Source organism: Nothobranchius furzeri, chromosome 14 (genome assembly GCF_043380555.1).
Source record: "Nothobranchius furzeri strain GRZ-AD chromosome 14, NfurGRZ-RIMD1, whole genome shotgun sequence".
Classification (NCBI taxonomy): domain Eukaryota; kingdom Metazoa; phylum Chordata; class Actinopteri; order Cyprinodontiformes; family Nothobranchiidae; genus Nothobranchius; species Nothobranchius furzeri.
The window spans coordinates 41,699,003-41,724,551 of NC_091754.1; the positions used below are offsets into that span (position 1 = coordinate 41,699,003).

Consider the following 25,549-nt stretch of genomic DNA (forward strand, 5'->3'; position numbering starts at 1 on the left):
ATACTCCAGCTGCGTTCTGCGCGCGGCTACTGTTATATTCACAAAATCGCTCCACCAAAACAAAGTCATTCATTTGTGATCGTTTATATCAGCCCATATTCTCTGGTACTTCATGTACTTTTCAGCTGAGTTCATAATCTGTGCCCCGGTGATTTCAGCTCATTGCTGCTGGAGCGCAGCGCATATTAAGCTTTGTTTTGCGTTCGGTAGATCCCTTTGGCTGATTAGTTAGAAAGTAGGAAATCTAGGAAACAGTTTTGGAAGACGGAGAAAACATGCAGCATGCAGGAAGGTTAGAGAGAGAAAGGGCCGGAAATTATTCAAATAAAATCAAGAAAAAAAGAAAAAAGTAGGTAGATTTATCCCCAATACACATTTTTACCAGTGAAAAGCAATAATATATAAGCATTTAATATTTATACATGTGATCGAATCAGATCACTCCAGAAGTCAGTTTCACATTCAGGACCGTATCAAGGCATTTGGGGACCAAGGCAAATATAGGCTAGGAGCCCCCACCACCTCACTCCCTGCTCAGATGGCCCTATAAGATAGCAGCATGCTGAGAGTACAGATTGTTGTTGCTTTTATTTAATAAACAATCATTTTAAAGCACTGTTATTATATCTGACTGTTTTTAACAGCAATCCTAGCTCAGACACCACATCACTTTCCACATATATGTCATGAGCTCACTGAGCGTCACATTACCAGATTCATACTGAATTTGTTTTGGTGAAAGTAACTTAAAGTAATGTAAAAGTAGTGTAATGCCTTGCATTTTAAAATCAGTAATATTGTAATGTAATGAATTACTTTAAAATGAGGGTAGCAAGTAATAAATAATGCATTACAGTTTTGAAGAAACTTGCCCAACACTGGAAATAACACACTGAATTTGTCTGTAGAATTATATCAAAATCAGTTGGGATCTTGAGTTGAATTCGTCATTTTATTATTTGTTCTTGTACGGGATCATTATATTATAGTTTTATTTATCTTTATATACTGTGCCATGTTGTAAAATAGTTAGGGGCGTTACTTGTCAGTCATATCTTAAAGGGGCATTATGGAAGTTTGACAGCCAAAACATGTATAGAAATAATAAATTTCTTCTTAATACATTCTCCTGCAATGCCCTGGTCCTGTAGAATGAGCCCTGGCATTTTTACTGTGATTGCCTGTTTTTCTGTAAAATCACAGAAAAAGAGAGCTGCTCGGGTCGAGCAGGCTGCTTCATGCGCGTTCACGCTCGGGCACCGTTCTTTGAACATTGTTTCAGCTGTCATCAAGGATATAAATATTACAGATACAAAGGACATCATTGGTGCTTTAGCTCGCCTAGTAAGACATAGGACTTTTGTTCAGAAGACCTGGGTTCGATTCTGGATGTGATTACACTTTATTTAGAGTTTCTTTTTTACATTAATGGTATATTTTCTTACAGTAAGATGCCCACATTTTAATTTGAGACTCGCCGAACGGCATTGAATTCACAGATAAAAAAGATGTGGGTTCAACTTTCATTGTGGAACAATTTTTCAAGCAAGCGAAGGGAATGATCTGAGCATGCAGGAGGACTGACCCATCATAAACCTTTGTCGGCCCAACTGAAGAGAAAGGTACAGAACCAAATGATTTAATTAATTAGCTGCGCATTCTCCTGTCCTCTGTCCTCCGGGCCACACACACACACACACACACACACACACAAGGAACTGTCTTAGCTGTTATTTTCGTTAAGGAGTGTGCACTTACAGCATGCGCGCCTCGTGCACGAGCCTACTATTGAAGCTGCGATTATGCTTTTGGCCTGAGGGGGCAATCGCGAACATAAAAATTCAAAACTCAGTGAAGTCCCTTTAATAGGATGTTTTGTTTTGTGAACCTTTCAATTCAATTCAATTCAATTCAATTTTATTTATATAGCGCCAAATCACGACAAGTCGTCTCAAGGCACTTCACATAATAAACATTCCAATTCAGGTCAGTTCATTAAGCCAATCAGAAATAATGTTTCCTATAAAAGGAACCCAGCAAATTGCATCAAGTCACTGACTAGTGTCAGTGACTATACAGCAATCCTCATACTAAGCAAGCATAAAGCGACAGTGGAGAGGAAAACTCCCTTTTAACAGGAAGGAACCTCCAGAGAATCCTGGCTCAGTATAAGCAGCCATCCTCCACGACTCACTGGGGACCGAGAAGACAGAGCAGGCACACACACACACACACACACACACACACACACGCACGCACGCACGCACGCACGCACACACACACACACACACACACACACACACACACACACACACACAGGACAAAGTAATGTGTCTATAGTTATATTGGGATTTCTTAGTAAATATTCTATTTGGTGAGATAAACTTTATTGTATTTATCCTAGTGAATCTATAATTAAACGGGTAAACTAGTAGTAGCACATCCAACGTCAAGGAAAGCAAAAAGTTATTATCAGGAGAGAGAGAATGCATTAGTGGTTAGCAGCAGTGTGCTAGACGATGGACCCCTCCATGAGGCCACCACAGCTCAGCAGAACATCACTGTAGCTTCGTCTGGAGAGAAAATCACTTAGAGAGAAAATAAAGTTAACAGCTGAAATAGCAGAAAATAGTACAGTTAAAGAGCAGATTGTAGAAGAAAGCAGTAGAGTGTTGAAAGTGGTCAGTGTGTCCTCCAGCAGTCTAAGCCTATAGCAGCATAACTACAGAGATAACTCTGGATAATCTATCCTATTTAGATGGAGGCATGTTGGAGGCAGGGCAAGGGAGAGCCGTCTTTACCGACTGTACACTCCACCTCCCTGTGCTCCCCCACTTGTCCAGAGCTAGGCTAACATCAGATTTCAACCATAGGCCCTATCAAATAAAATGTTTTGAGCCTAGTCTTAAAAGTAGACAAGGTGTCTGCCTCACAGACTAAAGCTGGGAGCTGGTTCCACAGGAGAGGAGCCTGATAACTAAAAGATCTGCCTCCCATCCTATTTTTAGATATTCTGGGAACCACCAGTAGACCTGCAGTCTGAGAGAGAAGTGCTCGGTTAGGAACGTATGGAACAATCAGATCACTCATGTGTGATGGAGCTTGGGACTTCGTTGCCATGCTAGAGTTGACATTGATGAGCTTGCAGTGGGATAGATGAATCCAAGATGGCCTCTCAGCAATCTTTACAGCAGTCGGGGTGGTCAGAAGAACTTGAAATGGTCCCTCCCACCTCGGGTAGCGCCAGGTGTCCCTTTTCAGCACCTTGATGAGAACCCAATTTCCTGATTTCACGACCTGTGAGGGCGAAAAAGCACAAGAGGGTTCTGGGAGATCATTATTTATCTTGATTTGTATATCACTAAACAGTTTAACCATCCAATCTGCCAAAGTATTTTCTCTGTCACTGTGAATCACAGGATCCATGATGTGGGGGAAAGGAAATCATCTTCCATGAACCTCTTCAAATAGTGTTGGTCCACCAGAGAGAGCTGTTACCCTCATCCACAGTTTTACTAATGACAGACACTAGGCCATGGACATCCTGTCTCAGCCACTGTTTTAGCCAGCCTATTTTTAATTGTTCCGTTCGTACATTCAACTAAGCCAGCTGAAGATGGGTGATAAGAACAATGATGTTTCAGTTCAAACCCTAAGGTTTCAGAGCAACTGGTCAATACCTCATTCACAAAATGTGTCCCATTATCTGATCTAATAAACGATGGGATTCCATAAGCAGGAAAAAAATGATTGCACAACACCTTTGCCACTGTTAGAACATTGTTTTTCTTTGTAGGATATATTTCTGGCCACTTGGATAAGGCGTCTATTACCACCAAGCAATATTTTGTTCCTTGCGCCTGTGATAGTTCAATAAAGCCCATGTGTATAGTGTGAAATGGATAAGCAGGTGTTGGGGAGTGTCCCTGTTTCGGTCTTAAACGCCCTTGAGCGTTGTTTTTCATAAAGATTAAACATTTTCTGCAATAGTCATTAGCAAAAGTAGAAAAATTAATGGCATGAAATGTACTATTGATTAACTGAGACATCCCCCCTTTGAGACATGGGTCAACCCATGACTCATAAGGGCAGCAGTGGGAAACAAAGACTTAGGCAAAATAGGCTAGTTATTTACATGCAACACACATCAATATTTACAGGTTTAAATCTAAGTCAGGACCGCTGTTCCTGATCGGAAGCAGAAGTCTGTGCTTCATGTAGGATGTCACGTGAGATTGTGCCAGAGCTGTAACAGGAAGCTCCAAGGGTGAGAGGCAAGAGGGCTGCAGATTTAGCTTCTCTGCAAAATTATTGCCTCTCGTGACATCAGAGTCATGTTTGATGTGCAGGGCATTTGCACAGAGACAATTTGCGTGGGAGTTGTACTGCTTCCAATAGCTCCAAGAGCCTTGAAGTGTGAGTCAGCTGCTTACCAGAGGAGGTGACCATGCCAAGTTTTTCCAAATCTGGGCAAAGTGGTGCACTGAAGCATAAACATACTCACTATCAGTGAAAATGTTTATGTCTTGTACTGAGAACAGCTGGCAGGCTCTAGTCACAACCACCAGTGCACACTACCTGGGCAGAGCAATGAGGAGGCAATGGTTTAGCCTCAATAACTGATGTTTGAGTGGTCACTGCATAACCAACCAGGTTTTTCCCAGAAGCATCTTTAGTAGCCGACCCATCAACATAAAGAGAGATGCAGTCAGGCTGAGGAGTGTCTAAAATGTCAACACGTGGTTTTGCTATTCCATTCGTGAGTGTTTTGCAGCAATGTTGTTCTCCATCTATGTCAGCAGGTAAGAGTGAAGCAGGGTTCAAACCACCACAGCGCACTATTTCAATATGTCACTGCGACAACAGTGTAGAAACATATGTGAGATGTCTATTGTGTGTCAGAAAGGACAGGTTTGTTCTCAGCAGGATCAACGCAACAGAGTGCGGTACTTGTAATGTGAGGTGATGTTGCAGGACAACGTCAGCGCTCTGCATAACAGCCTCTGAAGCGGCAGCACACGCCTGTACACAGCTGGGCAGACCGGCTGCAACTGAATCGAGTAGTAAGCTGTAGGTCTGTGCTGGCTGCCATGTTTCTGAGGTAACACAGCTTTCATGTGCCCCTCTGCTACATCCACAGAACGGAAAAAGTCTTTGGAGTAGTCAGGCAACGAGAGAACAACATTTGTTTGTAAAAATTGGTTTAACTCCACAAAAGCCTTATCTGCCTCAGGAGTCCAACCATTGCTAAAGTCGTCAATGGCAGTGAATGAGTTCAAAAATGTAAGGAAAGGGAGAGAGAAAACTAATAAGAAAGAGAGAAAACAGTGGATCCCGGATAAGGTGAGATTAGCAAAAAGAGCAGAATAAGGAGAGGGTGATGAAGGTCACACCAAAGCCTGAACAGGTGAGTTTTCAGCTGCTTGTTAAAGGAGACCACTGAGTCCACTGATCTCAGGCTCAGGGGGAGAGAGGTCCAGAGTCTGGGGACCACAGCACCAAATGATCTGTCACCTTTGGTCTTTAGCCTGGTGCTGCACAACCAGTAGGCTTTGATCACTGGACCTCAGGGACCTGCTGGGGGTGTAGGGACTAAGAAGATCACCAAAGTATGATGGTGCTTGTCCATGTAAGGCCCTATAGACCAGAACCAGGATCTTGAAATCCTCTGAAATTTAACTTGACTGAAATTAACCTGCAGCCAGTGATGCTGGATGTATTGTTCACAGCCAACTCATAGGATAGAACACAATAGACTTTATTGATCTCACAGTGGAGAAAACTTAAGAAAGCATATTTTCACACATTCGAGTTTCCATGAAGAAAAAACATAAAGACACAACAGACACACACACACACATCATGACACAATTTGGAATAAACATATGGATCTTTTAGATTTTTGGAAATAAAATATGACATTCTTGTCAAAGAAAAGTAAAATAGGACCAATAAAATCCATTCTTACCAGCACTTTGTCTACCGTTGCAGGCTCTAACTCCAGAGGAGAATGCCAGTTGCCAGCATGGGCTCTTCCTCCAGGATGGTCAGAAGCGTGTTGACTACATTCTCACCTATCCGGTTAGGGAGCCAAGCGAAGGACGCTGCAGCCAACGGTCAGAGCAACGACTCACTGAAAGTACTGTAACCCACAGTGCATGCCACAGCCCACAGATCCAAGGTGGAGATCTTCAGCTGCACCAGCTCCAAAGGAGAGATGCCTCATCAGCAGTGGCTTATGTGGAAATGGGCTGTGTGGAAGAAAACAACAACAGTCAAGAAGATCACAGATCATTAAAGAGAGAAGAATTTGAAGAAAAACTGAGAAAAATGGGGCTGGAAATAGAGAAAGACGAAAAGGTAATTTGAAAATCAACATTTGTTCAATAGCATAGATTTTTTTATTGTCTACGTGAAGCAATGGCTGCAACACACGATGCTCAACGTGTCATTAAATATGAAAACCGTAAAGGAAGTGTGACCTTAGTGAGGAAGACTTTGGTTTCCCAGACAACATGGGAATATTTAGATGTTCCACTCTGCAACAACTTACTGTCATTGGGTCTGGCTCTGTTTCTGTCTCTGTCCAAACTGCTTCCTTCCTATCAAGGGTTTTTGGGGTTAAAGGCTGCAGCCCCTGCCCACCCACAATGTTGACATGGTTGAAAATCATCAGGCCGTGAAAGTGTGCAGCTAAACAACAGCGGTTTGTGTCACATGCCACGTCCTGGTCAGCTGATGGTGGAATGTGTGAGCACACAGAGAACTGAAAAGTAATATGGAGGCCTACTCTTAAATATTTCAAGTCTGGCAAGCGTTTGGAGCTAGAAGTCGTTCCTTATGATGTTACAAATGCCTTGATCCTTGGCCAGGAGACTCTCAATTACTAAGCTGTTTCCAAGAGCCAAAACATGGGTGCCCTATAACTTTTCCTTAACATGCCCATACAATATATATAAACCTGTTGTGATTGCATCATGAACATGTAACTAATTATCTGAACATGCTACTTATTAAGGACTGGCCTCTGGCACTAACCCAGCACATACCCTTTATCTATACGCTGCTCATTTGGGTTTATGATTCCAGTGACCGTACGGCTGCCCATCCCTTTTCTTTCTAAAACACATTTCCATCTCGCAGATGAAGCTCATCAGGCCTGCTCTTTCTACACTCACACTACACAGTTTCTTCTAATCAACAATGACGTTTTTTTTTTTTTGGTAAGAAAGGTGTATTATTCTTTACCGGCTTCTCACTTCAAGCCTTCTTCATGGGCTGTCATCTGTGTGGACTCAACAGAGATGAGGGGGCTGTCCCATACTTGGGACGTCCTCATCAAGGCAGCACCGAGCGCGTGTGGAAGGGTCCGCGGACTTGACAGATCCGCTCACCCCGCACACCAAGGTTTCCGGTTATACGCCATGTTAGCGTCCACACAGACGACAACTCATGAAGAAGGCTTCAAGCCAACAGGTGAAGAGTTTTCCCCCTTTCTTACCAAAACAATCATTCCCAAATAGAAGAAACTGAACATCTCCATCTGTTTTAGTCCTGTTTGATACTGCCCATGTCCTTTCCTCCTGTTTCCCATCATGTCTCCTCTCCTGTGTCATTTAGATTCCCTCTGCCTTTGGTTTCTCCAGTGTTTTAATCTAGTGCTTCACTTGTTGTTTATTTAGATTTAGATTAGATTAGTTAGATTGGTTTATTCCATTCAGCTTTCTAGTCTCACCCTTTAGTCCTAGTGTTCTATTTTAATCCGGTTTAGTTAGTGGCCTCTTCCTTTCCTGTTTTTTCTTCCCCATTCAGCTTGTTGATTTGCCATGCTTCCCATCAGCAGTCCCTCTCTACACACCTCTCCCCGTTTCCCTGAGCACGTCCCTCCGTGTATTTAAGCCCTGGTCTTGTCTTCTGTGTTTCTTGTCAGCATTGTTAGTCACCTCCTGTGCTGCTGTTAGTCTTATTCTCAAATTACACTTCTTGGTTCAGTTCTGCTTCCTGAGCCTCTGGATTTTTCTTTACATCATTAAAAATAAAGGACTGTTTATTTTTGCCACAACTCACTCTGTGTCTCTACTGGAGCACTGCACTTGCGTCCAAACCTGACATAACAATCGGACCAACATGGACCCAGCAGTGTATCCAGCGACACCAGCCCCACAGCACCCGGACAGGTGTGGAAATCCTGAAATCTGCAAAAACTTTCTTGGACTGGGCCCGCTGTTTTCCTTACCTGTCCGCCTCAGACTACGACAAAATTGCCCATTTGGTGCTCCATCTGGGTGGTGATGCTCTGCGGTGGGCTGCGGACGATTTTGACTCTTATCCTATGAGAACAGTCTAATTCAGAACATTTGTTGGTGAGCTGCTAAAGACTTTTGACTTTGATTCATTCGCCTGATCCTGTCAGTGCTGCCTCTTTACCTCTGGTAGTCCTATCCTCCACTCCACATACATGACTAACCCTAACCCTGTCAAGCTGAAGACCATTTTCATCATGTTTCTCCCCCATCCTCTGACCCTTTGCACATTGAGTTGCCTTTCTGTAGGACATTGCTATATAAATAAAGCTGTCTTGTCTTTAAGCCTGTAAATCCACAAATCCTACTTGTCCATTCATGTTGTTCAAACGACGCAGATTTTTGTCATTATGCCATCTGCATGCTTCATGAACTGTTTGTGCCAAATGGAAAACAGAAAACAACGTTAATGCACATTTTGAGCAACTTTTGTGAAAGGAGATAAATTTCCACTCTGGAAACACAAAAGCCATCTAAACCCAGATGAGAACGTATGCAAACTTCTCTTAGGTTTCCAGATTTTTTATGTAGAGAAGATGTTCTTACATTTAATTAGAAACCATAGAATGTGAAATATCATGAAATATGAAATATCACCTGAATGGATCTTTGAGTGAATTTAACCAGAAGATCGGATCTTTTTATTGCAGGGATTGAGCAACACTTCGTATCAACTCCAAGAAAGAGAGAGAGTCAGGTTTTAAAAGTTAAAATATTTATTTCTAAACAACTTGAACAAGACTAACTTTAAACACTATGTGATGATGTAACTAAGGTGGAGTAAGACTGAGGATGGTGTGTGTGTGTGAATATGTTCAGAACCAGCAAATCCGGAGAAACGATGAGTTCTGATGGGAGTGAAAAGGTGTTTCGCTCTAAGCTTTGGTTGGAGATCATAACACACATATTGAGACACCATCTGTCGGTCTACGTACCCCTACGGAAGTCCCCGTTTAGATCCGGAATGTCGGGGGTCCAGCCTGGACCTTCTTGGAACCGACGCCTGTAGCTATGCAGCGGTTGCTGACCCTTCCAGTCTTGAGTTACTCCTAGGTCACGACAGTTTATTGGCATCAGCGAGACCCTGAAGGGTCGTGATGGTTCAGCTTTTATTCTGAAGGAACCGTTGCAGCAGGTGGAACGTGCAACAGATTGAATCCAGCTTGTCGTTAGGTTCTTTCGGCTGAAGAGGAACGTTACAGATTGGCCACTCCGATAACTTCTCTAGAATGCTTTGAACTCAAGTTAAGATGACGCGGGGCATAGTTTTGTAATTTGGATGTTTTGATTTGTGGTTGAATCAGAATTTGCCAACAAAGGGGGATTTACCAAGCACCAACAAAACCACGCCTCACGTCAGATCTGGAAGGTTCTGATTGGAGAGACAAAGGAATGTGTCATGTGATTTTATATTACGTGTGATCAGTCTAGTGTGTAGTTTAAAGTTATATTACTTATTAAAATACTATCATAGTATTATAAATCAAATAATTAATATTCTCATTTCACAGATTGATTGAACATTAGCTTCACATGATTATTTGATTAACAGACGTTATTTAATTATTATTTAAAGTGAAAAGTTCTGTTTCTCCCCCGACCGTCGGGGGAGAGGTCCTACCTCAAGTGGAGGAGTTTAAGTATCTCGGGGTCTTGTTCACGAGTGAGGGTAGGAGGGATCTGGAGATCGACAGGCGGATTGGTTCGGCGTCTGCAGTGATGCGGACGCTGAGCCGATCTGTCGTGGGGAAGAGGGAGCTGAGCCACAAAGCCAGGCTCTCGATTTACCGGTCGATCTACGTCCCAATCCTCACCTATGGTCATGAGCTTTGGGTAATGACCGAAAGAACGAGATCGTGGATACAAGCGGCCGAAATGAGTTTCCTCCGTAGGGTGGCCGGGCTCAGCCTTAGAGATAGGGTGAGGAGCTCGGACATTCGGGAGGGACTCGGAGTAGAACCGCTGCTCCTCCGGATCGAAAGGAGCCAGTTGAGGTGGTTTGGGCATCTGGTCAGGATGCCTCCTGGACGCCTCCCCGGGGAGGTGTTTCGGGCATGTCCTGCCGGCAGAAGGCCCCCTGGTCGACCCAGGACACGTTGGAGAGGTTACATCTCCAATCTGGTCCGGGAACGCCTTGGGGTCCTGCCGGAGGAGCTGGTGGACAAGGCCGGGGAGAGGACGGCCTGGAGCTCCCTAATTGGGATGCTGCCCCCGCGACCCGGACTCGGATAAGCAGAGGAAGACGAAGACGAAGAAGTTCTGTTTCTAAAAGAGTTCTTCTTTCTTCTGCTGTCCGAAGCAACAGTTTAGATAAGATCACAGAGCATGAGTGGCCTTGGCCCATATCTTGTAGATGAGGCTTGTGTCAGAAACTTAAGGTTTTGCTTGGGCAGAGCAAATAGAGCAGGTCAAAGATGGACCGCTACATTTATAAGACAGTTGACAAGCATGCCATCTGTTAGGCTGTAGTAAAAACTGTAGACCCTTAAGTAGGATGCTATGGTGCAGCTAGTGTAAAAATAGTGTGAATACTTGTGCACAAGCAGCAGTGGAAAACATGAATAACTATGTTTCCAGCTCGAGTCTTAATCCACCAATATGGAGGCCAAGCCAGCATCATCTCCTTGATTATCAACCTTTATGAACTGTACTTGGATTGCAGCTACTGCTGAGGATAAATACATGAAACACACACACACACACACACACACACACACACACACACACACACACACACACACACAAAATGCATAGCTCTATTTCCTCTGTATCACATAACCTGACTAAACATCTACTGTTTCAGGGCTCCTGACGTTATTTCTGTTGGATCATTAAAGCTTCTAACTGGAGTAACACCTGTGGATGCATTTTAAGGGCCATGCCAAACACACTGGTTCTTTCTGTAACATCATGGGAATCCTTAGGAGTGTCCTGCCATTATGCCACACAGGACTGGTTCTGTGTTCCTGATATAAACATGTTATCTGAAATGTGTTTCAAATGCAGAATCAAAGCAAAAAGCTCAAATGAAGAGGCTGGCTGGCACTACCCACATGGACTCAAGGGTCACTCAGTAAGGATAAAGCTGTAACTCCAAAAGCAAAAAGCACATTAGAGGAAATGATTAAGTCTTTAGACGCCTACCAGGAAGAAGAACTACAGAGAAAAATATGTAAAGCTAAACTAAAATTAAATGAAATAATTGAGAAAGAACCCAGTTCGTAGCACAAAAACTGCAAATAGAAAACTGTGAACATTGTTAGAAATCAGGTTTTAGCTAACCAGTTGAAAATAAAGAGGAAACAGTTGTGTGAGCTGTTGAAGGACTTGCCTCTAAAACCCAGGCCACTGCATTTATTGGCTGTTACCCGGGACTGCTTCAAGTCCCTGTGAGGACTGTAGAGAAGTGGCACACTGCATGGCCCAGGATTTCAGTGATCCAAACTGCTAATGTCCCTCTGTTGCTGACTACACAAGCATTCTTGTCGAAATGCATCTGTCACTAAAAGCTGACGGATACCAAAGAAAAGAGGAAAACACCAACATTAACACTTCTTTTATTTGACTCCAAAGCAAATTCCAAAATGGAGTGGTCCAGCCGTTCTGGCATGTAGCCTCCTCTGTTGCTAATGTTGTTAAATTTTGCATTGTACACTCACACGTGTTTTCATTGGTCGATTGCAGACCAGAGTCGTGGGTTTTCTGATACTGCTGGAAGACTGTTGGAGACGGAATGAGGTCGAGAGAGTGCACGGTAACCTGGTCAGTAAAGCTCTTGGTCCAGCTGGGTTTCCAGCAGAGTTCTCTAAAGAATTCTGGATCATTCTGGCTCCAATATTCTTCAGGAAGATGCATGAAATTGAAGAAAATGGCATGCTACAGTCAACTATGAATTCAGCCAATATTATAAACCTGTAGTCTCATGTTACAACCAGCAGTCTCATTTATCAACTGTACTTACGCACAGATCTGTGCGTATTTTGTGTGTAGGAACTATACTCATTGTGTGGTATTTATCATTTTGTACTTGTGTGTGAAAAGGTTCCTAAACATAAGAAAACCTCTGACCATGCGTACAAACAGCATCTAGTAGTAGAACGGAACAACCGCAATACTGAAGGTCTCGCCCACACACGTTCCTCGTCCATAAAGTATTTTACCTAATAAATAATTGTTTTGGTGGAAAAACAGCTGTGTCGCATAAATGGTGCTAAAACCAATAAAAGACACCTGCGACCAACAGACGTTGTAACACGACTGATGTCTGGCCTGTTTCAACACTAGGCTTGTGAGGCCTTGGGATTGGGCTGCTCACCTTCTGATCAGTGGTCAACCATCCTTCTTGTTTAGCCACTGCCACCCTATGATACGCAGTTGATGTATTACTTTCTCTCCAGCATTCACAATCCTTTCTCTTTTAGACAATGGAATGGATAAACTCATTTTCAAGAGTTTCAGATTATTCAATAAACTGGTTAAAGTCTAAAGTTGTTCCAATAAACTGCCTTTTTCTCAGTTACCTTAATACACAACTAACAAGAAAGATTATGTACTTGTGCATAATTGTCTTTCCCAGGCTGGCAGATTTAACTAAAATTAACCACATGCCAAAACTGAACAAAGTGGAAGATGACCTTGTCGGGTGGAAATCGCTACTGATTTCACTCATATAGAAGTTTGCTTCAATTAAACAGGGCAGCAATAGATCAGGAGGTAGAGTGGGTTGTCCGGTAATCAGAGGGTTGTAGGATCAATCCCGGCTCCCGGCAGAGAATGCTTCTGTTGTGTCCGTTAAGACACTTCACCCAACTCGTCTACTGGTAGTAGTCAGAGGGACCGGTGGTGCCAGTGCTCAGTAGCCTCACCTCTGTCAGTGCACTCCAGGGCAACTATAGTTAAGATGTAGCTCATCACCACCAGCATGTGAATGTGTGTGTGCTTGTGTGGATGGCTGGTTGTGTTGTAAAGCACCTTGGGGGTTCTAGGACTCTAGAAGGTGCTATATCAAATACAGGCAATTTACCATTTAAAATGGTGGGGTTACAACAATCTACCTCTTATTCCCAATTATCCCAAGCAAGCCACCGTTTAACTGGTCTAGATCACTGGAATCCTCCATCTCTAAATTCCGTTGGAACGATAAACCTCAACATAGCAGCTCAAAAACACTACAGAAGACCAAAGGCAGAAGACCAAAGGCACAGTGGGGCTGACTCTACCCAACTTTTATCATTATTTCTTAGCCATCAGGCTCCAAGACATATCAAGGGTTGAAGCACCCTCCAAGGTGCTTTACAAGTCACTAGTTATTCTTTCATTCACACACACATTCACACACTGGTGGCGATTAGCAAAATTTAAGCCACAGTTGTCTTGGAGCTCACTAAAGATGCTTTTCCGGGAGCACTGCTCAGAGTAGCTCGGACCAGTGTAGCTCGGCCTGACTGCTGTACCAAGGGCATGGTTCGGCATTTCCCCTCTACTTTCAACACTATTTTAGTCCCTGCTCCGCTGAGGTACCTGGTAAGGCTGAATTAGCATTGGGGATCTGGCTGCTGATTGGCTAGGGGGGTGGAGTCACTGCTCCAGAGTTTTCGCAAATCATCCATTTTCATCTGCTTATCCGGAGTCGGGTCGCGGGGGCAGTAGCCTAAGGCGAGAGGCTTAGGCCAGCTCCTCCGGGGAAATCCCAAGGTGTTCCCTGGCCAGGTGAGAGACATAGTCCCTCCACCGTGTCCTGGTCTACCTTTAGGTCTCCTCCCGGTTGGACGTGCCCGGAAAACCTCACCAGGGAGGCGTCCAGGAGGCATCCTGACCAGATGCCTGAGCCACCTCAACTGGCTCCTCTCGATGTGGAGGAGCAGCGGGTCTACTCCGAGACCCTCCCGAATGACTGAGCTTCTCACCCTATCTCTAAGGGAGAGCCCAGCCACTCTTCGGAGAAAACTCATTTTGGCCGCTTGTATCCGCAATCTCGTTCTTTCGGTCACTACCCAAATCTCATGAACATAGTTGAGGGTAGGAATGTAGATCGACCGGTAAATCGAGAGCTTCGCCTTCTGACTCAGCTCTCTCTTCACCACGACAGACCGGTACAACGCCCGCATCACTGCAGATGCAGCACCAATCCGCCTATCGATCTCACCCTCCAGTTTTCCCTCACTTGTGAACAAGACCCCGAGATACTTTAACTCTTCCACTTGGGGCAGGACCTCATCCCTGACCCGGAGAAGGCATTCAACCCTTTTCCGAATCAAGACCATGGTCTCAGATTTAGAGGAGCTGATTCTCATCCCAGCTGCTTCACACTCGGCTGCAAACCGCTCCAGCGAAAGGTGAAGATCACGTTCTGATGAAGCCAACAGGACCACATCAAAACGGATGCCCTCCACACCTTTCTGCACCTAGAAATCCTGTCCATAAATGTTATGAACAGAATCTGTGACAAAGGGCAGCCTTGGCGGAGTCCAACTCTCACTGGGAAGAAACCCGACTTACTGCCGGCAATGAGGACCAAGCTCTGACAGCCTATATCAGAGGGCCTGGTATCCTCAAATCAAATCAAATCAAATCAAATCAAACTTTATGTATAAAGCACTTTTCATGCTCAGGAAGCAACACAAAGTGCTTAACAGATTAAATTGACCCATACAACACACATTCCCTCACTTTCCCACACTTAAAACAATTGCGACAGTTTCACCCCCAATCCACAAACTATTCCCACACACACACACACACACACACACACACACACACACACACACACACACACACACACACACACACACATACACACACACACACACACACACACACACACGCACACACGCACGCACGCACGCACACACACACACACACACACACACACACACACACACACTTGTACACATAACACATTAAAAGACCACAGTAAACACTAGGCTGAGCTCAGAATGGACAGGTAATGAAAGACACACCATCAAGGGAGCCATCTGCCTCGACAGCAGCAGATCCACGGCAGCAGCCAAGACACCAATCCAGGGCGCCCTGGGAGGGAGGGTGGCAACCCCCACCACCACCTGGGCACTACCCTAGGACCACCCCAGCCGCCGCCACTGACCACCGGTCCCGAGGCAGAGGGCTCCACAGAGGAAACACTGGAAGGATTAAATACGTAACATGTAAAATAACAAGAGTTAATATGGAAAATGTGTCAAATGTATGATGTCAAATATCCAATAAAATGTGATTATAGACATAAAACCTAAATGTGTAACCCAACAGTAATTAGAAATAAATAAATAAGTAAAACAAGCAATGTAATAAATAATAATCAGTTCAAAGCTAAACTAAAAAGGTGGGTCTTGAGCCTGATCTTATAAACATGAATGTTCTCTGCGACCCTGAGATCCTCCGGCAGCCCGTTCCGGAGGTGAGGGCCGTAATAACTAAAAGATGCCTTGCCGTGAGTGTGAGTTCTGCCCTCTACCTGCCTGCAGCCATTTCCTGGTTCAGAATCTGACAAAAAGCCATAAAACTGAGCAGAATATCCAACAACAACACATTCTTTCATCTGAGATGTGTTTCTGTGGAGCGTATAGTTTACCGTACACCCTTTACTGATCACCTCATGCTATTTTCATCATGAGTAAAAACTGTGCTCCTCCATAACTTGGTATGGCGATGAGCAAGTTAACTAGATATACCCACCATAGAGTTCCTTTTATTACAGTTTACAAGCTATCAGATTTCAGACCAGAGGTGATTTGGATTTTCAAGCATCTCTATGGAAAGCACTGCCTCTTACTCTGCAGATGTTAGCATCTGTGAAGGCTGTTTAAAAAGCAGCTGAAGAAGATGCACTTGTTTTAAAGGCGTTTGGTGCCTAGGGTATTATGGGTGACATTCTTGCTTGTATAGATTTGTGCTGCCTGGATTTAGTGCTCATGCTTGCTTATATGTGACTGTTATTTCATCCAAATATTTATTTAACCCACTGCAAAGTACCTTGTGTATTTGTTTCTGTGAAAAGTATAGATTACTAAATTTCTCGTATTTCTACTGGACTTCATTTTTTACATAAAATCTCCTTTACATATCACAGGCCTTGGTTCCTGGTGTGGGGTTTGTGAAGATTCATGCTCCCTGGAATGTTCTGTGTCGAGAAGCCGAACTCATGAAGCTAAAGATGCCCACAAAGAAAGTAAGACTGACTTATTTTAGCCACTGCCAGTGGCGCCATGTTCTCAGTTCTCTGTACTGTTGTATTGTTTGTTTGTTTGATTTGAACTACTTCCTAGAATTAGATTTACTCATACTTTACTTCAACGTTTCCCACTACCCAGATCCTCCCACGTGTTGATCTCTGCTTTGGTTGTTGGTAAAACAACTTCAGTCTCTAGTTCACTGATAGTTTATGGTCAGTGGAAAGACGCTATAGTTCAAACAGAATTGCATGTTGCCTTTAACCCTTTTGAAATAGAAAACAGATTGGAATAAATACATAAAAATATAGTGAAAAATCCAATAAAGTAGTGAAATAATTGAACAACAAAGCTTCTTTTCCAGCGAATATATATGATTTATGCTTTTAACCAAGCACTTCCCTTCCATTCCCAGCCCCTAAACCATAACGAAAAGGCAACACAATGTAGTTCCCTATGCTGACATGTTGTTAGCAAATGAGCTTTAGTTTTGCCCTGACTCGCTCAAAGGAATGATGAGATTGGACTCCTGTCAAAACGCTTCATATGTAATAAAACAGAAGGATTACGTCATTAGTAAAGTAGTTGTACTTCTAGTCATAATGCATGGGTGACAACACCATCATCTGACTAATTTCAGAGGAAGATGAGTCTGCATAACAAGGAGAGGTCCAGAAACATGATGTTCTGCAAACAATCTGTATCTAAGCACCTCAAAAAAACAAAATAAATCACTCTGGACTTCCAGTACAGCATCTCTGCAAGGTTTGCTAGGTATCCTCTGCACTTCTTAGAATACTTTGCCACTTGATGGTACATCAGATTCAGTAGGGCCCAAAACATCTTCAAAAAACCCTCCCAGCCTGTTCACCAGAACCAGCCGACTGAGGGACAGCTTCCTTCCCACAGAAGTCAGAACACTAAAAAAATTAATAAAGTCATCAGTGGAATCAATTCATGATTACTTGTTAAACGTTACTACTGCTGCAACAAACTATTTACCTTTTCTCTTATATCAGGGAGTCAAACAACATATAAGTGAGCCCAAACAACTCACCAGTTCCTGTTTAGATCCTGTTTACCCACAGTGTTTATAAAAAATACTTCCCATCTCACCCTCCACGGGTGGTCTCATCCTTCTAAGCTCTGGTGCTCTACTAGAGGCCTGGGAGCTTGAGGGTTCTGCAGTACCTTAGCTGTTCCTAGAGCGGCACTTTTCTGGACTGAGATGTCTGATGTTTCTGCTAGGATGTGCTTTAGCCTCTCCTCCAGTCTGGGGGTCACTGCCCCGAGTGTCCCGATGACTACGGGTACCACAGATGTCTTCACTCTCCAGGCGTTCTCAAGTTCCTCTTTGAGGCCCTTGTACTTCTCCAGTTTCTAGTGTTCCTTTTTCCTGATGTTGGTATCACTTGGTATCGCCACATCAACCACAACAGCTGTCCTCTCTTGTGTGTTTACTACCACAATGTCTGGTTGGCCCACCATCACCATTTTGTCAGTCTGGATCTGTAAGTCCCAACAGGAGCTTGGCTCTCTCGTTCACTTAGCCTTAACCTTACACCTTAGGGGGTGTTACCCACTTTGACCTTGGGGCTTCCAGTCCATACTCTGCTCAGATGTTTCCGGACACGATGCCAGCCACTTCCATGTATGCTTTCCCTGCCAGCATCTCACACCCTGCAGTTATGTGGTGGACGGTCTCAGGGGCCTCTAGCCTACACCTTGGGTCTTGTCTGGTGTGGTAGATCTTGGCCTCTATTGCTCTGGTTCAGGGACTGTTCCTGTGCAGACACGATGAGAGCCTCTGTGCTTTCCTTCAGACCAGCTCTTTCTAGCCATTGGTGGACATTTCAGCGAGACGAGGATCCCAAACACAAGATCAGGGAAACAATGAACTGGTTTCAAAGAAAGAAAATCAAGTTGCTTGAATGGCCCAGCCAATCAGCTGACCTAAACCCCACAGAACATCTACGGAGAGAATTGAAGATCAAAGTTCCTGAAAGAAGCCAAAAGAACCTTCAAGATTTGAAAAGCTTTTGTGTGGAAGAAAGGGCCAGAATCACTCCTGAGCAAAGACGATTGGTCTCTCCATAGAAGGAGCTAGAAGCTGTAATCACCAACAAAGGCTGCAGCGCGCCAAGCTAAAGACCAAAGGTGACAGATCATCTGCTGCTGTGGCCCCCAGACTCTGGACCTCTCTCCCCCTGAGCCTGAGATCAGTGGACTCAGTGGTCTCCTTTAAAAAGCAGCTGAAGACTCACCTGTTCAGGCTTTTGCGTGACCTTCTGCTGATTCGTCATCACTATCTTCTCAATCAGCTCTTTCTACTAAATCTGCCTTTCACAAGAAAGGCCTTGGTCCACTGACTACCCCTTCTAAACAAATTTTCTTTTCCCCTTTCCTCACATTTTTATCACAATTTATACTTTCCTCATTTTTATGATTTTTTTAAATGATCTTTTTTTAGCTGTTGTTCTTGGGAAGTGCCACATAATTTTGAGATTCTTCTTCTACAAAGTATTACATAAAGTGAGTCCAATACTTATTTCCTGTCATTTAACTTTATTTATTATGACTCAACTTGTATTCTTAAATGTTCCAATTTCTTTGTATGAATTTAATATTTGGTTTGATGGCAACATTTGATGCAAATTTTGTGACCAGAGCAAACTTTGAAATACAATTACTGATAAAAATGCTGATGTGTCAAATACTTATTTCCCCCGTTGTATAAAAACAAGTAGAATCAGAAAAAAGCACAAAGAAGCAGAGGAACGTTTTAATAAAACAAAGCAATCTGTGGCTAGACTATGACAAAAATATAAAAAGTTCTTTGAAATATTTTTCTTCACTTTTAAAATGTATGTCATGTTCTAAAATTAATGAGTGATGTAAAGCATGTATATCAGTTTGAAGGACCTTTTTATTCTCAACAGTGATTATCAGTATTTGTCAGAATGATTGTGCTAAATGTGTTTGTTTCCTCAGGTCTATGAAGTCAAACAATCAACCGGTGTTGTAAAAACAATCAGCTCCTTGGTCAATAAAGCTCTGGAGCTGCTTCATCCTCATGTTGATGAACATCAACAAACAAGCATCAAACACCTGTCACACACTTTCTCCAGGGACAAGCAGCACCTGTAAGTGCAATCGTTGGATCTGATGAAAAAAGTGTTAAACATTTATTGTATTAAGGTGTAAACATGCATCTGCAAAAGCTAGACGACTTACTGATTAAATATATATATATATATATATATATATATATATATATATATATATATATATATATATATATATATATACATATGTGTGCGTGTGTGTATATAAATATCAATACACACACACACACACACTCACACGTCAGGCGCTGACGGGTTTGGCCACACAGTTGAACGGACTGGGTGCGGGATGGTGTGACATAAAGGAAAGGGTAGAACTGATGTTGAGAAGATCTGAGCGCGTGGCATAGATAGATTGAATGAACTGATGACTGAGCAGCAACCGAACGAGTTTCACTTAGAGTTCCATGATGATGGGAGGTACACCGGAAAGCTCTGGCAGTCCTGAGAGACCAGGACTCATAAAAGCAAACAGGGCTATGATGGTACTTTACTTGTCCTCAAATACAAAACAATTATCTTGCTAAAGGAAACAAAATTGGCAAACCTAACTGTTATGTTATGGGGTGACGGTGGCACAGGAAGTGCTCAACCCATAATTGGAAGGTTGCAGGTTCAAACCCAACTCAGTTTGTCACTGTCGTTGTGTCCTTGGGCAGGACACTTAATCCCCCTTGCCTGCTGGTGGTGGTCAGAGGGACCGGATCACTAGATCACTTGTTTCACCATAAAACGTTGTTCTGTTTGATCACACATCACAAACTTCAAACATTCCTCTGTGCAGAGGGAAAAGCCCTGAAATGGTTCTGCTGGTTTGAGGAGCTCAATTCACAAGATTTTACCTCTCGTCTCGTCTTCTTCCACCTATCCGGGTCTGGGTCGCAGCATCCCAACTAGGGAGTTCCAGACCGTCCTCTCCCTGGCCACCTCTACCAGCTCCTCTGGCAGGACCCCAACTGGACCAGTTCGGTGATGTACTTTCTCCAACGAGTTCTGGGTTGACCAGGGGGCCTCCTGCCAGCAGCAAACACCTCCCTGGGGAGGCGTCCAGTCGGCATCCTGACAAGATGCCCAAACCACCTCAACTGACTCCTCTCGATATGGAGGAGCAACGGCTCTACTCCGAGTCTCTCCCAAATTTCCAAGCTCCTCACCCTATCCCCAAGGCTGAGCCCAGCCACCCACAGAGAAAACTATTTTTGGCCGCTTGTATCCACGATCTTGTTCTTTTCGTCACTACCCAAAGCTCATGACCATAGGTGAGGACTGGGCGGAAGATCGACTGGTAAATCGAGAGCCTTGCTTTTGGGCTCAGCTCCTTCTTCACCATAACAGACCGGTTCAGCGTCCGCATCACTGCAGAAACTGCCCCAATCCGCCTGTCCATCTCCAGCTCCCTCCTTCCCTCACTCGTGAGCAAGTCAAAGTCCAAGAATTTATGTTTTGGATGCCATCTCTGGATTTAGTGATTAAAACTAATCTAATTGAGTATGCAGAAATAGTAACTGTCTTTTTAAATTCTACTTGAAAGCCTATATTATCATAGATCATAGGATCTACACTTATCAGACACCAGTGATCCATACCTCTTCCTTCAAAAGCTAGGATTGGCTGCTTTCAGATCAAGGGATAGGGAGTTTTTCAAGGAAGTTAAGAAAAATACCAGAACAGCCATAAAATCAGCCAAAAGATTGACCAAGAGAAAGTCACTCAAGGTACCTATGGAAGGGTCTGCAAATCATCACAGAGTAAATAATTATTAGCTTTACTAAAATGACCGCATCACCCCTGATGACCTGGTCAAGTTTTATGCCCCCCGTCCCTCAGACTCAGGCCCATGCAGCTGTGAGGGAGATAAAGCCCCGATCCATTCCACCAGCTGTCTGAGGCTGTGTTTTAAAATGTAATACAGGCTGGGTCTACTGGCCCTTGTTAAGTCCGGCCTCAGCCAGCGTTCTCCTGTTTTTACACACATCTATGGCCTGTCCTGTTTAAAATGTCTGCTCTCTGATGCTGGTACAGTTGTTTTCTTTGGATGTAAAAGTCTCAATATAAACACAGCTACTGAAAACTGTTTTTATGTTTGTTTCTGGGGTTTACCAGGTTTGACCTCTCGGACAAAGACAACTTCTTCGACAGCAAAACCAGGAGTTCCATAGTAAGTTCAGGTTCAACACAAATATACAAAATATAAGATTTTGTTTTGGCACAATTATTTTATTTAGAACAAAAGTTGAAAGAAAAATGAAGCCAGTCCTGTTCCATTTGTTGTCTTTTACACTGTCCAACAATGTAGACACGGTCATCCTGGAAGTAAAACCAGAGTGCCAGTCAGAACTTGGTGCAAACATGCATGTGGCTGTACAGCTGTGGCTTTCTGGCCTGAGCCTAACGTTCAGTTAGAAGATCCCTCACAGCTTTTATGAAAAGTTGAAGCACTGAAGAGATGCTAGTCAGTTGAGTTTATTGTCAAAATCTCAGTTTTTACCAATGATGATGTTCATTTCAGCTGAAGCTTTATTTAACATACTGTTTAAATCTATTCTTGAATGATGAAATTGTGCCTCTGTCACTGGCAGCTCTTCCTGTTGCTGCATCTAGTTCTTTTTACTTCAGTAATATAAGTATTTTGATTCCATGGCAGGTGTTTGAAATACTAAAAAGGACTAAATGCAAGGCTGACAGTGCAGGTAAGTCTGAATCTTTGTTGTCTTCCTTCTTGGCTAACGTCTTCATTCCAAATTCCAACGGACAGATGGTTTTATACTTATTCAAGCACTTTATGGCTCAAGTTCTTGAACTTTTCATTTTCTTTAGATAAACAATTTCAATCAGAAAAATTGAAAAGGGACTGTCATGGATTTTATCAATAACCATCAATAACCAATTTCCTGTAGTGAAGAGAGAAGGAGACAATGAACAACAAGTCAAGCAGTTATAACTGTGGCAAGATGCCCGAAGCATAATGCACCAAACATCCGGTCACAGTTTATTTATAACGAGGGAGAGAGAGTGTGTGTGTGTGTGTATGTGTGTGTATGTGTGTGTGTGTGTGTGTGTGTGTGTGTGTGTGTGTGTGTGTGTGTGTGTGTGTGTGTGTGTGTGTGTGTGTGTGTGTGTGTGAGTGTGTGTGTGTGTGTGTGTGTGTGTGTGTGTGTGTGTGTGTGTGTGTGTGTGTGTGTGTGTGTGTGTGTGTGTGTGTGTGTGTGTGTGTGTGTGTGTGTGAGTGAGTGGCTTACTGCAGCTGGGTACGAGTGTGGACTGATTGGGTGCCAACTATTTGAAATATTAGTTCGTTTTTGGAACAGTGAACTTAGTTCAAACATTTTTTTAATTATGAACTAAGACATGAACTAGTTCGTTTTAAAATGTATGAACTGACCTTTGAACTAGTTCGTTTATTAAACAAACTTCCCCAACACTGCTTGACACTGGATAGTGTAAAGCTCTATATGAACATTAATATTGATTGACTGAACTCTGTCGAGAGCTATACTCTGAAACTCTTATGTCTTCATATTAAAACCTGAAAAGATCATTTCTCCTAATGCACGATGGCTAGAAGAGACAAAATGGTGAAAAAAAACAGGATTTGTTTGGTTACATTTCAAAGCAGCTTTCAGAGTACACTCGCGTGGTATTGTGCACGCTCTCCTTAAATATCAACAGGAAGACCACTGCCCTCATGTGACAGAGCAACGGTTTTTGTATTGTAAACAGTCTCACTCATTACCACAGCTCATTTGCTTGAGCAACACATTTTACTTTCAGTTTTGGAGCAGCTCATTCATTGCTTATTCCTATGCAGTTTTTTCAAATGGGGGGAAAAAAGACGTGTTCTAAATTCTCAACTAAAAGAACAGTGGACAATGAAAATGACTAGTTTAAAGATCAATATAACAATTTGCATTTATTCTTCCTCCATCCAGCACCAAGAGACCCTGGCAATGATAAAGATTTCCTGTTAGAAACAGGGGTATGAGACCAAGCACATGGATTTTGAAGTTACATTTCCTCAAAAATCTGAAACTGTAAGAACAGCAAAAATAAATGCAAGGAAGTCATCCAACAAAGCTGCAAGATGAATTTTAGTTACATCTGTGCAAATTATTAGCCAGCGAGCAGTCTTGCCCTCATTTAGATGATCAGATTTCTAGAATGACAGGGCCGCTTTTAAATATGATGGCAAGCCATCCCCATTTTCTGTAATATTTAATCTAAAATTAGCATTTTGTGGATGTAAAATAAAAATCTGATTATTGCACAAATCACATCTCCTGTCTTTTAGTCTCAACAAATTTCCCTCAATGGTTTTGGCTGATTGTCCCATTTTAATAATAATAAGAGCTCAGCAATAAAACAGGAGTCCGAACACCCTCCACCCCTCGCTCTGTGCAGCGCACAGCCATTACATCAGACCTGTCAGCTGATCAAAAAAGGATGAACCTCCAACTTTATTTTAATATTGTCAACAATATTAATGCTGCAAAGAATCATTTTACCTGCAGTTATTCACTAGTGAAGAAAACAACTCCTATGATTTTGGCATGCAGCTCATGAAAACCCAAAACTCCTATCTCAAATAATTAGAATATTTCATCCAACCAATAAATGAAAAGTGTTTTTAATACATAAAAAAAGTCAACCTTCTAATAATTATGTTCAGTTATGCACTCAATACCTGGTTGGGAATCCTTTTGCAAAAAAAATGACTGCTTCAATGTGGCGTGGCATGGAGGCAATCAGCCTGTGGCACTGCTGAGGTGTTATGGAGGCCCAGGATGCTTCGATAGCGGCCTTAAGCTCATCCAGAGTGTTGGATCTTGCATCTCTCAACTTTCTCTTCACAATATCCCACAGACTCTCTATGGGGTTCAGGTCAGGAGAGCTGGCAGGCCAATTGAGCCCAGTAATATCATGGTCAGTAAACCATTTATCAGTGGTTTTGGCACTGTGAGCAAGTGCCAGGTCGTGCTGAAAAATGAAATATTCATCTCCATAAAGCTTTTCAGCAGATGGAAGCATGAAGTGCTCCAAATCTCCTGATAGCTAGCTGCATTGACCCTGCCCTTGATAAAACACAGTGGACCAACACCAGCAGCTGACATGGCACCCCAGACCATCACTGACTGTGGGTACTTGACACTGGACTTCAGGCATTTTGGCATTTCCCTCTGCCCAGTCTTCCTCCAGACTCTGGCACCTTGATTTCTGAATGACATGCAAAATATGCTTTCATCCGAAAAAAGTACTTTGGACCACAGAGCAACAGTTCAGTGCTGCTTCTCTGTAGCCCAGGTCAGGTGCTTCTGCCGCTGTTTCTGGTTCAAAAGTGGCTTGACCTGGGGAATGCTGCACCTGTAGCCCATTTCCTGCACACGCCTGTACACGGTGGCTCTGGATGTTTTTACTCCAGACTCAGTCCACTGCTTCCGCGGGTCTCCCAAGGTCTGGAATCGGTCCTTCTCCACAATCCTCCTCAGGGTCCAGTCACCTCTTCTCGTTGTGCAGCGTTTTCTGCCACACTTTTTCCTTCCCACAGACTTCCCGCTGAGGTGCCTTGATACAGCACTCTGGGAACAGCCTATTCATTCAGAAATTTCTTTCTGTGTCTTACCCTCTTGCTTGAGGGTGTCAATGATGGCCTTCTGGACAGCAGTCAGGTCGGCAGTCTTACCCATGATTGCGGTTTTGAGTAATGAACCAGGCTGGGAGTTTTTAAAAGCCTCAGGAATCTTTTGCAGGTGTTTAGAGTTAATTAGTTGATTCAGATGATTAGTTTAATAGCTCGTTTAGAGAACCTTTTCGTGATATGCTAATTGTTTGAGATAGGAATTTTGGGTTTTCATGAGCTGTATGCCAAAATCATCAATATTAAAAACAATAAAAGGCTTGAACTACTTCAGTTGTGTGTAATGAATCTAATATATATGAA

At 43.1% G+C, this 25,549-nt stretch overlaps 1 protein-coding gene across 3 annotated transcripts in view; it reads left to right on the plus strand.

Moving 5' to 3' along the window:
• The window catches only part of LOC107389476 (anoctamin-1), a 75,856-nt gene that overhangs the window by 17,785 nt on the left and 32,522 nt on the right, over positions 1–25,549 (plus strand). For 2 of the 3 annotated variants that reach the window (XM_054746505.2, XM_054746504.2), the window contains exons 2-7: positions 5,992–6,081; positions 6,156–6,360; positions 16,390–16,488; positions 19,481–19,632; positions 21,718–21,772; positions 22,259–22,304. In XM_054746505.2, coding sequence (XP_054602480.1) covers positions 6,011–6,081; positions 6,156–6,360; positions 16,390–16,488; positions 19,481–19,632; positions 21,718–21,772; positions 22,259–22,304 — 628 coding nt within the window. In that variant the 5' untranslated portion in view covers positions 5,992–6,010. Of the gene's footprint in view, positions 1–5,991; positions 6,361–16,389; positions 16,489–19,480; positions 19,633–21,717; positions 21,773–22,258; positions 22,305–25,549 lie in introns of all 3 variants that reach the window. The other variant, XM_054746503.2, reaches the window with a different exon arrangement.